The following is an 11,031-nucleotide window of genomic DNA, read 5'->3' as shown; positions in this document are numbered from 1 at the left end:
CCCTTGAGGCCAACGAGATGGTCTTTAAGGTCCCTCCTAAATTTAATCGTGGTCAGTTAGGAACCTTGGATTTGAGCCTATTAAGAACACTCCCTGTTCTCTAGAGATCCTCTTCATATACCCAAACTTCAATACTCTTCCCCATTCCCAGATAACAGATGCACACAAAGACATATGCGTACCCACAGCCACTTACATGGGTCTCTGAAGTCTGAGCTCCAGGGAGTAGGGCTCAGCCCTTGCTGGAGCTCCCTGAGCCTTAGGGAGAGCTAGTAGAGGCGGCTGTGGCCAAGGGCTACGTGAACACTTAGAATTCCCTCTCACTCTATTCCCGTGTTCCCCCCACCCCCTCCAACCCCCTCCAAGGGAACTTGGGGTCCCTGGCAAAGGAACCTCAAGGCTTGGCTGAGAGGGCAGTCCATTCCCACCTGTGGGGACCGCAGGCAGTGGCTGAGAGGGAACGCAGGCAGCCGGAGGAAGCGGATGGAGTAGCAGGCTCTAGGGCGGACCCCACACTGGGCTCTTACCAACTTCTGGATGTCCGCCTGGGCCAGAGCCACCAGCAGGGCCAGTGCCAGCGCGGCAAAGTGGCAGAGCCCCATGGTAGGGAGTAAGGACCAGCTCTGGGGGAGAGATGAGCTCCATGTTACAGGCAGGTAAACCAAGGCCCAGATTGCCTGGGGCCACATCAGTAGGTCAGGGGTGAGAGTTGCCACCAAAACCTGCTTCTGTTCTGAACCCTCTGGGTAAGGTCAAGTGGGTATGGGTGCTGGGAGAGATGGGGAGGCAGGTTTGGGGCCCAGGGCTCATGGGGAGTGATGACCTCTTCCCACGGCCCCCTCATCTTTCAGAGTCCTCAGCCCCAGGGCTGCTGTGTAAGGCTGCACAGGGTGTGCACTGTACAACTCCTGGGGCTCCAGTCTCACAGACAATTTGGTGGATGGCACCCCTGGGAATTATGCAATGCTGTAGGCCAACTGACACACCCCCCAAAGGCAGCTGCCTGACAGGAAAGACAGGCTGAGATTGGAAGTCAAGGTATCTTAGAGCCCCAGGCCAAGGAAGTGGGGTAATGGGACATGACCAGAGGTCTGCTGCTCTGCCAGCTTCCTGAAATCTGCTTAGAGAGGAGACAGCAGGGTGGGAACATGCCATTCCTGCCCTCCTCTTGGCTCCCCATACCCACAGAGCTCCCCACAATAGTTTCCCACCCAGCTCAGCCCCAGGCCTTATTCCAACCCCAGCTATAATCCGAATTTTCTTCCATTACGCTCATCCCCAAACTCTAAACCTAGCCCTCTTTCCTGTCCTAATCCTCATCCTCAAGATGCTCATTCTCCTGACAGCATGTGAGAAGGGGTTGGTATTGCTAAGGTGTTCCCCTTGGTTGGGTTGGCTATGCATTCAGGCACCAAAACAGCTCTTCTGGGCGGAGGGTGGGGGAAGAGTTAGGCCATGCGCTGAGAAGCTCTTGGCAAGAGGAGAAAGCCGTTGCTCTTCCATCTTCCAGGATTGCCTAGGCCAGTCACCCATCCCCACTGGGAATCCCTGTGAACCAGTGGGTGGAGTGGCACAGCCAAAGTCAAGGTTGAGGAGAGCTGAAGGAAGGAACAATATGTGGAGCAGGAGCTGAAGGAGGGGTCGGGGGAGTGGAGAGCAGCTCTGGAGGCCTCCCCTCCCCCACCCCCTCAGATGGCCCCCGGGGAGGTGGGGGATGTGAATGCGAGGAAGGTGGGCTGTTGGGGCCAGACAGCCACAGACCCAGGCTGGGTGTGGTGGAAGAAGAAGGGCAGTGGACACTCTGCAGCTCCCTCACAATCCTGGTGCACCCCCAGGAAGAGACACTCCTGCCTCCTCCCAACAGAGCTAGAGGAAAACACAGGGCTACGGCCAAAGAAACTGAAGCAGCACCTTGGCAACCACTCGTGGGCTGGGAGCCTGAGAAGCAGTGTTGCCACTGGGGTAGCCCATCTTCTGCTGGGTGGCTGGGGGCATGGGCCTCCAACAGGAGGGAAGTGGCTTGGGGAGAGGGGGTATTAGGGACCTGTTCCCCTTGTGCTATTGCTCCAAATGCACTGAACACAGAACAAAAAGCCAGGGATAAATGGAAGCAGGAAGGAGTCTGAATAGATTTCAGTAAGTCCTTTGTGTCCTAAAGGGGTCACTGGAACCAGTGAGGAAGGGAGGTTAGGAAGGGTACTACGTAGGTCTCTGAGATCAGATTGGATTGGGGGCAGGTAGGGAGTGCGGTGCTGGGTCTAAGGCAAAGAACTGATTGGCATGACGACAGGAGAACTTGACATCAAGCAGGGCTGTGCAAGGTCATGGCTGGTGTCAGGAACACCTCTTCTCTGTCCCCATGTGGAAAGGATGAGGCAGGGCTGACATACGAATTAACTAAGCTTGGAGAGATAGAAGCAGCCACACTTTTCCCCCAGGGCTGTAGCTGGGGTCCTGACCTGAGGGGAAGTATGCAGAGATATGGGAAAGTCCAGGACAATTCACAGGTGCTGCTGCCTTGCCCAGGTTTAGGTGTGTCCCCACAGGCTTTTGGCTGAGGAGGCCGGGCAGGGCAGCATCAGGACTAGGTGCAAAGGCCTCATCTCTTCTAGTTTATGCTTTTCACCCCTTTCTTTCCTAGTCTTTTCATCCTCTGGGTGGGCTGGGAAAGAGAGAAGGTCTTACTAGAGGGTTACCTTGGCCAGGCCCCGTTAAGATCTTGGGTTGGCGAGGGGAGACCAGCAGGTTGGGGAGTAGGCCAGGCCCCCTTTGACCCTCACTGCCAGCCGCACACAGCCCAGGCAACCAACTTCTGAAATGGTCCCATCCTATGTCCCCTGCCAGCCTGCACCTGACCTTTCGCTTCTAGCCCTCGTTGGCTTCCTGCTCCACGTTCCCTCCCCAGCTCTCACCTGACCTCTCATTCCTAATTGCACCCAGCCTTGCCCCTCCTTGCCCCCTCGTACCTGGCCCAGCCCTCACCCGGCTCCTCAGCTCCGGCCTGTACTTCGCAGCTTCTGGTCCAGCTGGCAGAGCTGGTGGAGAAAGCCTCGGTTGGGGAAGACCCATCGGTGCTGCCTCACGGTGATCACTGCCTGCCGAAGGGACATCTGCTGGTGCAGCATGAGGTAGGCCAGGACCAGTGTGGCGGAGCGGCTCACACCTACCACACAGTGCACCAGGATCTTGGCTGAGGAAGACATTCTGGTGAAAAACCCTTTCCCGCCAGCTGGCCCACCCAGGGACTGGGGTGGGGACCCAAGTTCTTTTCCCTGCTCTACTTTGGGTGTAACAAACCCATTCAACCTTTATGGGCCTCAGTTTCCTGATCTGTCAAATACATAGACCAACACCGATTTTGCCTACCCTTGGGATAGGGTCCAAAGTCCTTAATGTGGCTGCTAAGACCCTCCATGAGCCGGTGCCTGCTGATCCTGCAGCCTCATCTCAGGCTGTACCACCCCAAGCCTCAGCTCTAGAAACATGAGATAACTTTCAGTTCCCTGAAGCTTTCATGGTCTCTGGCCTCCAGCCTTAGCACATGCTATTCCAACTGCCTGTAAAACTTGTCCCCTGCTCTTGGTCTGACTAACATCTACTGCTCATTCGTCAGGGTGCAGCTGAGACATGGCTTCCTCACACAGGTATTCCTGACCCCTCAAGGAATCACTTGAATCACAGAGCAGCTGATCCTTTTCGCCTCTGGCTCAGTGAATACTGTTGTAGAGGGAAATCCCCCTACCTCCCTGATCCTCTGAATTGAGCCCCCTGCCCCTGTGCTCCCATAGCTCATCACATTTGCCCACTCACATAAGTACCACTCATAATACTTTACATTTTGACTGTCTTTTCACCAAATATGTAATAAGTGCCATGAGGGCGGGCACCCTGCTTTGTCTAAGTGTGAATTCTCAGTATCTAGCTCAATACTTGGCACAGAGAAGATAATAAATAGCTGGTGAATAAATGGATGAAGAACAAATGGATATTAAGAAGTGCTATGAGCCATAGTCTTGTCTCTCCCATTACACAGATGAGAAACTGAAGTCCAGAGAGGGCCACTGGCTTGCCAGGGTCAAGTAACAAGGGGCACAGCTCTCACCCAGAATGAACACAAAGTAGGGGTTCAGCTCCCCTCGGGTCCTTTCTTGTACCCTAGGTATTAGGAGTTTTTTCCATTTGAAAGTATTTTGAGACAGAAACCAGCCTTAGTTACCCAAGGCTGAGGGATGCAGAGAACTGTTTTGCTGTTTGGAAGACCTGGCTTCCCAGGGCTGCTCCTAACTCGCAGCATGGCCTTGCATTCTAGGCCTGTTTCCCTATCTGTGAAACAGCGTGGTTGGATAAATCACTGGAGTACAGAGCAGAGGAGTTTTAAAAACCTGATGGCTTTTTAAAAACTAAGGATGGGAGGGCACTGATGTTTGAAGGGAAACTGGACATCCCCCCATGACTGAGCAGGACGGGATATGAGATCAGACCCCAAGTCCTACCCCCAGGTGTGCTGAGGGCACGGTGAATGAAGTCGGCTGCAGAGGAGAAGTAGGCACTGATGTCGAAATCAGGGAGGTCGTGGGCTGGCACCCCCAGATAGCTCACACTGCTGCCGTAGAAGTCAGGGCCACCCTGACAGTAGAGGCCCCCATGGGCGGCGTTCAGCACGTGGGTGATGCCCAGCTTCCATAGCTCAAAGCGGTTATTTGCTGTGGCCCTGGGGAGGGGAAGAAGGTGCTGGCTGAGCCATGGGGTCCAGAAAGGAAGCTTTGTCAGTTTCTCTACTTCAGACAGATGGAGCCATTAGGGTCCAAGGGAACTGGAAGGAACACAGCAAGCTTGAGCTCACAGCCCCACCCTCAGAGCTTTGTGGTGGGAGAGTTGCTGGTATAGGGAGTAATCTTTTCTTCCAGAGGTGATCTGCATCTCCCCCCTCCCCTGCCCCGGCCTGCCCCTTGGCCAGGACAGGAAGGAAAGGATTGCTTCACTCCTGGGACCTGGCTGCCCCTCCCTTCCTGCCCCATGCCTCCCCACAGATTTCTGGCCTTTCCTGGCCACTACTCATACCTGCTTCTACTCTGCGAATGTTTAGAGGTGACACCTTTCCTGATTCACCTTTAGTCAGCCTTCCTCATCCACTCTGTGTCCAGAGGAAGGAGGCTGGGACCAGGAAGATACACTCTCTGGCCACTCCATTTCATACCCCAAATCACCATTCCCCAGGCCTCTGCGGCCCTAACTCAGCGATTGTCTTGGCTGTGCCAGAAGATTCCAGGAACTTCTGGGAGCGCTCCTCTTTAAGGCAGGAAAAACCCGCGCTTCCCCCTGGTGGCCGTATCCGGTCACTGCACTCTTCCCAGAACACAGGGGTCCTGGACAAAGTCCCTGGCTTCGGCTGCTCAGAGCAAAACTATTTCTCCTTATCCCTACTCCTCCCCATCTCTGGTAAAGCACCAAAGAGAACTGTCTCTCCTTGTTCCCACCCTCACACTCCCTCGGCCAGCTACCACTCACACATCTCCTATGTAAAGGTTAGGCCAAACTTCATCCACCCGGTTGCAAGAAGAAATTTTCCCCGCCCTCAGGAGCTCTTCCAGTTCCAGGATGCTGGGGCAAGGTGTGGCTTCAACATCTCCCCTCAGCTCTGGGAGCGAGGCCTCAGCCATGGGCCAGCCCACCCACCCCTCTGTCTCTGCAGTCACTCCTCTCTGCCTCTCCAATGTCATTTCATCCTTCCCAGAGATTGGCAGGGACAGGTGGAACAGGAGGAAGTGACTCAGCAAGTTGCAGCAGCCTCCAGAGAGAACAGGACATTTTCCTCCCAAGTCACCTCCTTAACCCCAGACTCTGTGACCACATGGACTCAAGACATACCTCTATAATTCACTTTACCACTCCATCTCAGTTTCTTCATCTGTAAAGTAAGGATCATTTCATCTTCCTCAAAGAGTTGTGAGGATTAAATGAAACAAAGGATATCCTGTCTCTAACACATGGTAGTTGCTTAAGAAACATTTTTGAACAGGTTTAGAGCCCTGAGTAGGCTATTTGGTTCTGAGGACTGAGTTAGAGATCCAAGGTAGAGAGAAGGTGGTTGGCTCCAAGGTTGAATGATAGAAAAAGCTCTGCAGATTTGGGTGGGAACCATATGGCTGTTGGGTGAGTCTCTGGATTATAGGGCTCAGGGGAAGTTTCCTGAGTTGTAGAGTCAGAAAACTGTGGAGAGGTGGTGTGGAAGACCTCATCTAAGGGGTGCCCACAGGGTACATGGGTGAAGGTTTGAACAATGGTTCTGTAATGAAGATGGCTGATTTCTCAGAAAAGAAGTCTGAAATGGGCATGTATGTCAAAGGGGGAGAAAGGAGATGAGCATTGCCCCACACTTTGTGAAGAGCCCAAAGGTCTTTCATCAGAAACGTTTTTGAGTTGCGAGGGAGATTCTTCTAATTATACGGGCTTTTGTCCCTACAATAGTTACGGAGAAAGGTCTCTATTTGTCCTACCAGAGCTAGTAATTGATAAAAGAGGTGAGATGTCTTGCCCACTCTCAGATAACTTCATGAAGGCCCTGATGGGACTAGGAGTATGAGCTACAGTGGGAAGCTTCTCAGCCATCCCTGGCCTTGAGTCTAGCTTGAGGGTAAAGTCCACACCAGGAAATCTCAGGTAAGGGGTCTGCACTAATATCCACCCTAGAACCTGTCCCCAACCCCATCAGAGCTACTGAAGTCTGCCTTGCACTGCTTGGGGAAGCAAGGCCCAGGAGGGGCTGGGACCCAGGAGGGGCTGGAGCCCAGGTCACAGGTGATTTTGGACTTGGTTTATGACGATGCTAGGCATAGGTCGGGATTTCTTTAAGGGTGGGGTAGTACAGGGGAATGAGAAGAGAACAGGTTGAAGTTAGGCAGATTTGTGTAGGAACACTGGCTTTGGCACATTTAACTGCCGTACCTCTAGCAAGAATCCTGGCTCTGTAGAGTTCGCACAAGGTTTAAGTGAGCTATAAAAATGGCATGTGGCATAGCAACTGTCAGAGTAAAGGGGCAATAAATGAAACAATAATCATTGGATACTGGAGAGGAGCTGGAACCCTCTGAAGGAATTGGAATAATTTCCTCCCGTCCTCAAATCCCATTTACTAATCGCATAGGCCGCGCCCGTTATCAGTTTGCTTTGGGCCTGAGGCATGCGCTCTTGGGTTTTCTCGCTGCGGTTCTCCCGCTCCCATCTTGAGCCCCGCGTCTCTTCCGGTTGTGGCCCCGCCCCAGTCCGCAGGGCTCCGCCTCCCGCCAGGAGGGCCCCGCCTCCCGAAGCAGTTCCGGTTCGGTTTCCGAGTGGCTGCCGGATCCGCGGAGCCCCGGCAGGAGCGATGCCTGCGCGCAGCCGCCACCGACCCCGCCTCCACTCGGGCTCCCCGCCTCGGGCTCCGCCCCCACTGCTCGAGGCGCTGCACTCCGGGGAGGCTCGGAGGGCCCCGGACTCCGACGGCGGCTCGGACGCCGACTCGGAGGTGGGTCCGGCGAGCCCGACTTGGACGGCGGAGGTGAGAGCGACCTGAGGCTGAGGAGAGGGGATTTTGGGGGGCACCTGCAGCCAAGGGTGAGTGGGGTGTCAGGGTCGGCGCCGGGGGCTGCCGAGGACGGGGATCCGGAGGGGCCACGGGAGACGGTTGAGAGAGCCAGGAGAGTCAGCTCTAGAATGGAATCCGAGGGAAATGGAGGTTGTTGAGCCGAGGGCCTGAGGGGGATGACAATGGCCAGAAGCCGAGAGGTAAATAGAGCCTGAGGGGCAAGACGGAGTGGGAACCTGAGGGAGACGTGGCCTTGAAAAAACAAGCGCCTGGGGGTGTTTGAAAGCAGGATGGTGAGAAGATCGAAGAGGTCCCGCGGGAAGGTGGGACCGGAGGAAGAGATGCTTCTGGATTTGGCCGTGGCAACGAGTGATCAGAGAAGCAGGACCAGGGTCGATGTTACCGCGTGGTGACAGAGAGAGGAAACCGATTTGGGACTGACGAGACAGTTGACTAAAGTGGGGGTGGTGGTAAGTAGGGGAAGGATTTAGGTTTGTCTGGAAGCGGGGGGTCTATCGGGTGGGAAGCCGTCTGGCTGGCCCAAAGGACCAGAATATGAGAAATGGAGTCCAAAAAGAAAAGGAGCCCTAATTAGGGGATCCCCTAATTAGGGCTTTGACGTTTTCACAGGTGTCTTTGAAAGCATCGAAGATCACTACGATAATATACTTGGGTTATGAGACTTTCTCTTTTGCAGACAGTGGGTCCTTTTAAAATCTGGGATGGGAGGAGCGGTGTTAAACACTGATTTGCCCAAAAGACTGGGGGAAGTGTGAAAGGGAAGTGATGTTTGGAAAAGACAGAGAAAAGAGTGATTCTGAAAATAAAGATATCTTTGGATTTCTTCTAACTGTATGCTTATTTTTTCTTTGTATTTCTTTTTTAAATTTAAGTTTATTTTAAATACCAGACAAGTTTAGAGCTTAAAAAATATTTAATACATTACCTCTAAATTTAAATAATTAGAAACATGCACTCTTAGGTTTTACAGATACTAAGTATTGATTGTTCCACTTTGACAGCTGGAGTTGATACAAATTTACCACTGAGTAAACATATGCTCAATGCTGGTGTCTGGGTTGAAAGGATACATATAACTATTTGTAAAATCACTACAGTCCAGGAGCCTACCATATCTTCCTCTTACCCATAATTCATGAAAATTGGAAGAGTACTTTTGACAGAGTCGTAGGACCAATATTAGTGCAACTTTGCAGATATCGTATGAATATTTTTAATAGAGTGATCTAGAAAAATAATAGAGGATGGTTGTAGTTGGCAGTTAAGAGAACTGGAGTAGGAGGGCACACAGGTGCTTTTTATAGAAGACATAGTACCAAAACCATAATTGTGCAGAAAAATAATGATTATAATATTTATATTCACTTTAATAGAAATGTTAATTTTCTTTTGTAATTGCTAAATTATAACATGGCTTCTTGAAATCTTTGACGTTAGCCACTTGTCTCATATGTTGTTTTACTTTTACAACTTCTTATCTGGTTGTAAATTTTGCAAAGTTTTTGACCATTTCAAAATAAAGTTTTCATCAAGTATTTCTCTAATTGGGTATCAAGCATTTAATTTTCATGAGAGGATAATTTACTAATTGCTACAAGCTTTTAAGTTTATATGTATAGACTATATATGTCATATCATCAAGTGCTCAGTGGACTAGTAATTAGCTCCTCGAAGAAGAGATGAATTCTTAGCTTTGTTTTTAGTTGTTGTAAAAAGATCAACTCCCTTTTCTTTAACTTACTACAAATGATCTTTAGTTGAAGAAGTTTACATAGTATTTCTATTGTTTATTTATGTTTCAGTTTACCCTCACCAGACTGAGATTCTCTAGAGACCTTGTCTTCATACTTAGCTCTAAATAAAAAGTCTTGGCATGTAAAATTTTTTTGCACTGAACTGCTGAAATACAAGAACTCTCTGTTAAGGTTACATCGTAATGTTACTGCAAAATTAAATTGTTAGATGGCATTGTACAATTAATATATTAGCATGTATAGTAGTTATTTTATTTTTGTTTCCCTTTGACAGTTTTCACAATCACTTAGTTGTAAAAAAAAAATCAGTTTTATGGTAGCGCAGTTTCTCTAAGGCAAGAAAATCTATATTACTCTAGAAGAAACCATCATGACTGTGATGGCAGAACATGCAGACATATTTAGATGAATTAGTTTTGATTTCACTAGCACTCATTTCATTTTGCAAAGATTCTTATATTGAACAATTACTTCTAAGCATTTTTATTTTGTTAATCACTAGAGCCTCAAAGCTTTTTCCAAACTGCCATAGTTTTGCTGATTTAGAGACATTTTCACGATTTTTTGGAGAATTGAAGTTTCAACATTGTTTTTGAGAAATTGTTGAATCACAGATGTTCTAATGACTATCATTATTATTTTGTCTTATAAGAATGACCATATTAGCTAGCTATTCTTTCAAAATTCTTATCTCTAGGCCTGAAGTAACGTTTAGGGTGTACCTAGCACAGCCATTAACATGGATGGAAATCTTCCTGTCTTCATTCTTTATATAGTGGTATATTTTTAGTGAAGTTTGAATTCATTTTTTATTTTAAAACTTTTATATCTTTGGTTCTTTTTGTACATCACACTGACTCATATGATATATGAATACAAATCCACATTCTGCTAAGTTACCAAGAAGCTCTTTTGCAAGATTGTGGTATTAGTAGAAAAACACATCATGAGCTAACTGTAATTCTTTAAATGGATTTAGGTTACAGAGAGGGACTACACTATTGTGCCCAGATGAAATGCTTTACTTTTTTACAGATATTGGGGGGAGCTTAATGTTTTCCCACTTTTCTCTCAGGTGTTTGTATTTGCTTACAAATAAGATATTACTTATTTACATAATGCTGCATTTTGTGTTATTAAATTTTGTTGCATGCGGTTTTGGAAACTTTTGAAATCTAGGTGTTTTGTTTTTTTTCCCCTCTGATGATATGATGTAACACATTGAGGGATAATAGTTGTACAAGAACAGAGCCACTTGTCTAAACGTAATCATGACAGTGATTCTTACTTTGGGGCTTGTGGTTCTTTTGGTTTTGAGAAATCAAGAAGTTAACTAAAATTAGGAAAGCATGGGCCAGGCACACTTGGAGAACAGTTCAGTGTTTACTTGCTGCCTCTGGTTAAGTTGCCATCTGAATATGTGGCTGTGGATTTGTGACAGACCTGTGGTGTGAATAACCCTGCACCCTTTCCATACACACAGCACCATCATCAGTGGATTTTAAACTGAGTCTAGACTTGCATACTTCCATGTTGAAAGCTCAGTTACTTCACACACACTGGACCCTCCCAGTAATATAATCACTTCAATACAGAATGTAACATGAGTATTGGCTCTTGGTTAGGATGGCAGAAATTAGGAAAGCTTAGTTATAATAGTTTTACCACAGTGCTTCATTATAAAAGGATGTT

The 11,031-nt window shown here is 48.9% G+C and overlaps 2 protein-coding genes and 1 pseudogene across 7 annotated transcripts in view; 2 read left to right on the top strand and 1 right to left on the bottom strand.

Annotated features, from left to right (window-relative positions):
- DUSP13 (dual specificity phosphatase 13) overlaps positions 1 to 5,713 on the bottom strand; it is a 12,850-nt gene extending 7,137 nt beyond the window's left edge. Inside the window, exons 1-4 of one of the 5 annotated variants that reach the window (XM_006915492.1) lie at positions 5,509 to 5,697; positions 4,494 to 4,711; positions 2,983 to 3,190; positions 429 to 623 (exon numbers count right to left, since the gene is read on the bottom strand). In XM_006915492.1, the coding sequence (XP_006915554.1) occupies positions 429 to 623; positions 2,983 to 3,069 (282 nt within the window). In that variant the 5' untranslated portion in view covers positions 3,070 to 3,190; positions 4,494 to 4,711; positions 5,509 to 5,697. Of the gene's footprint in view, positions 1 to 428; positions 624 to 2,982; positions 3,191 to 4,493; positions 4,712 to 5,508 lie in introns of all 5 variants that reach the window. The other 4 variants (XM_006915494.2, XM_006915493.1, XM_006915496.2 and 1 more) reach the window with 4 other exon arrangements.
- Positions 5,714 to 7,315: 1,602 nt separating this feature from the next.
- SAMD8 (sterile alpha motif domain containing 8) overlaps positions 7,316 to 11,031 on the top strand; it is a 71,440-nt gene continuing 67,724 nt past the window's right edge. The window contains exon 1 of one of the 2 annotated variants that reach the window (XM_015592311.2): positions 7,316 to 7,593. The gene's annotated coding sequence lies outside the window, so the exon portion shown is untranslated. The remainder of the gene's footprint in view (positions 7,594 to 11,031) is intronic. The other variant, XM_006915491.3, reaches the window with a different exon arrangement.
- The window catches only part of LOC102889332, a 32,929-nt pseudogene continuing 29,261 nt past the window's right edge, over positions 7,364 to 11,031 (top strand).

The sequence above is a fragment of the Pteropus alecto genome, unplaced genomic scaffold (assembly GCF_000325575.1).
Source record: "Pteropus alecto unplaced genomic scaffold, ASM32557v1 scaffold155, whole genome shotgun sequence".
NCBI classification, from domain to species: Eukaryota; Metazoa; Chordata; class Mammalia; order Chiroptera; family Pteropodidae; genus Pteropus; species Pteropus alecto.
This window is presented reverse-complemented; position numbering and strand designations above follow the sequence as displayed.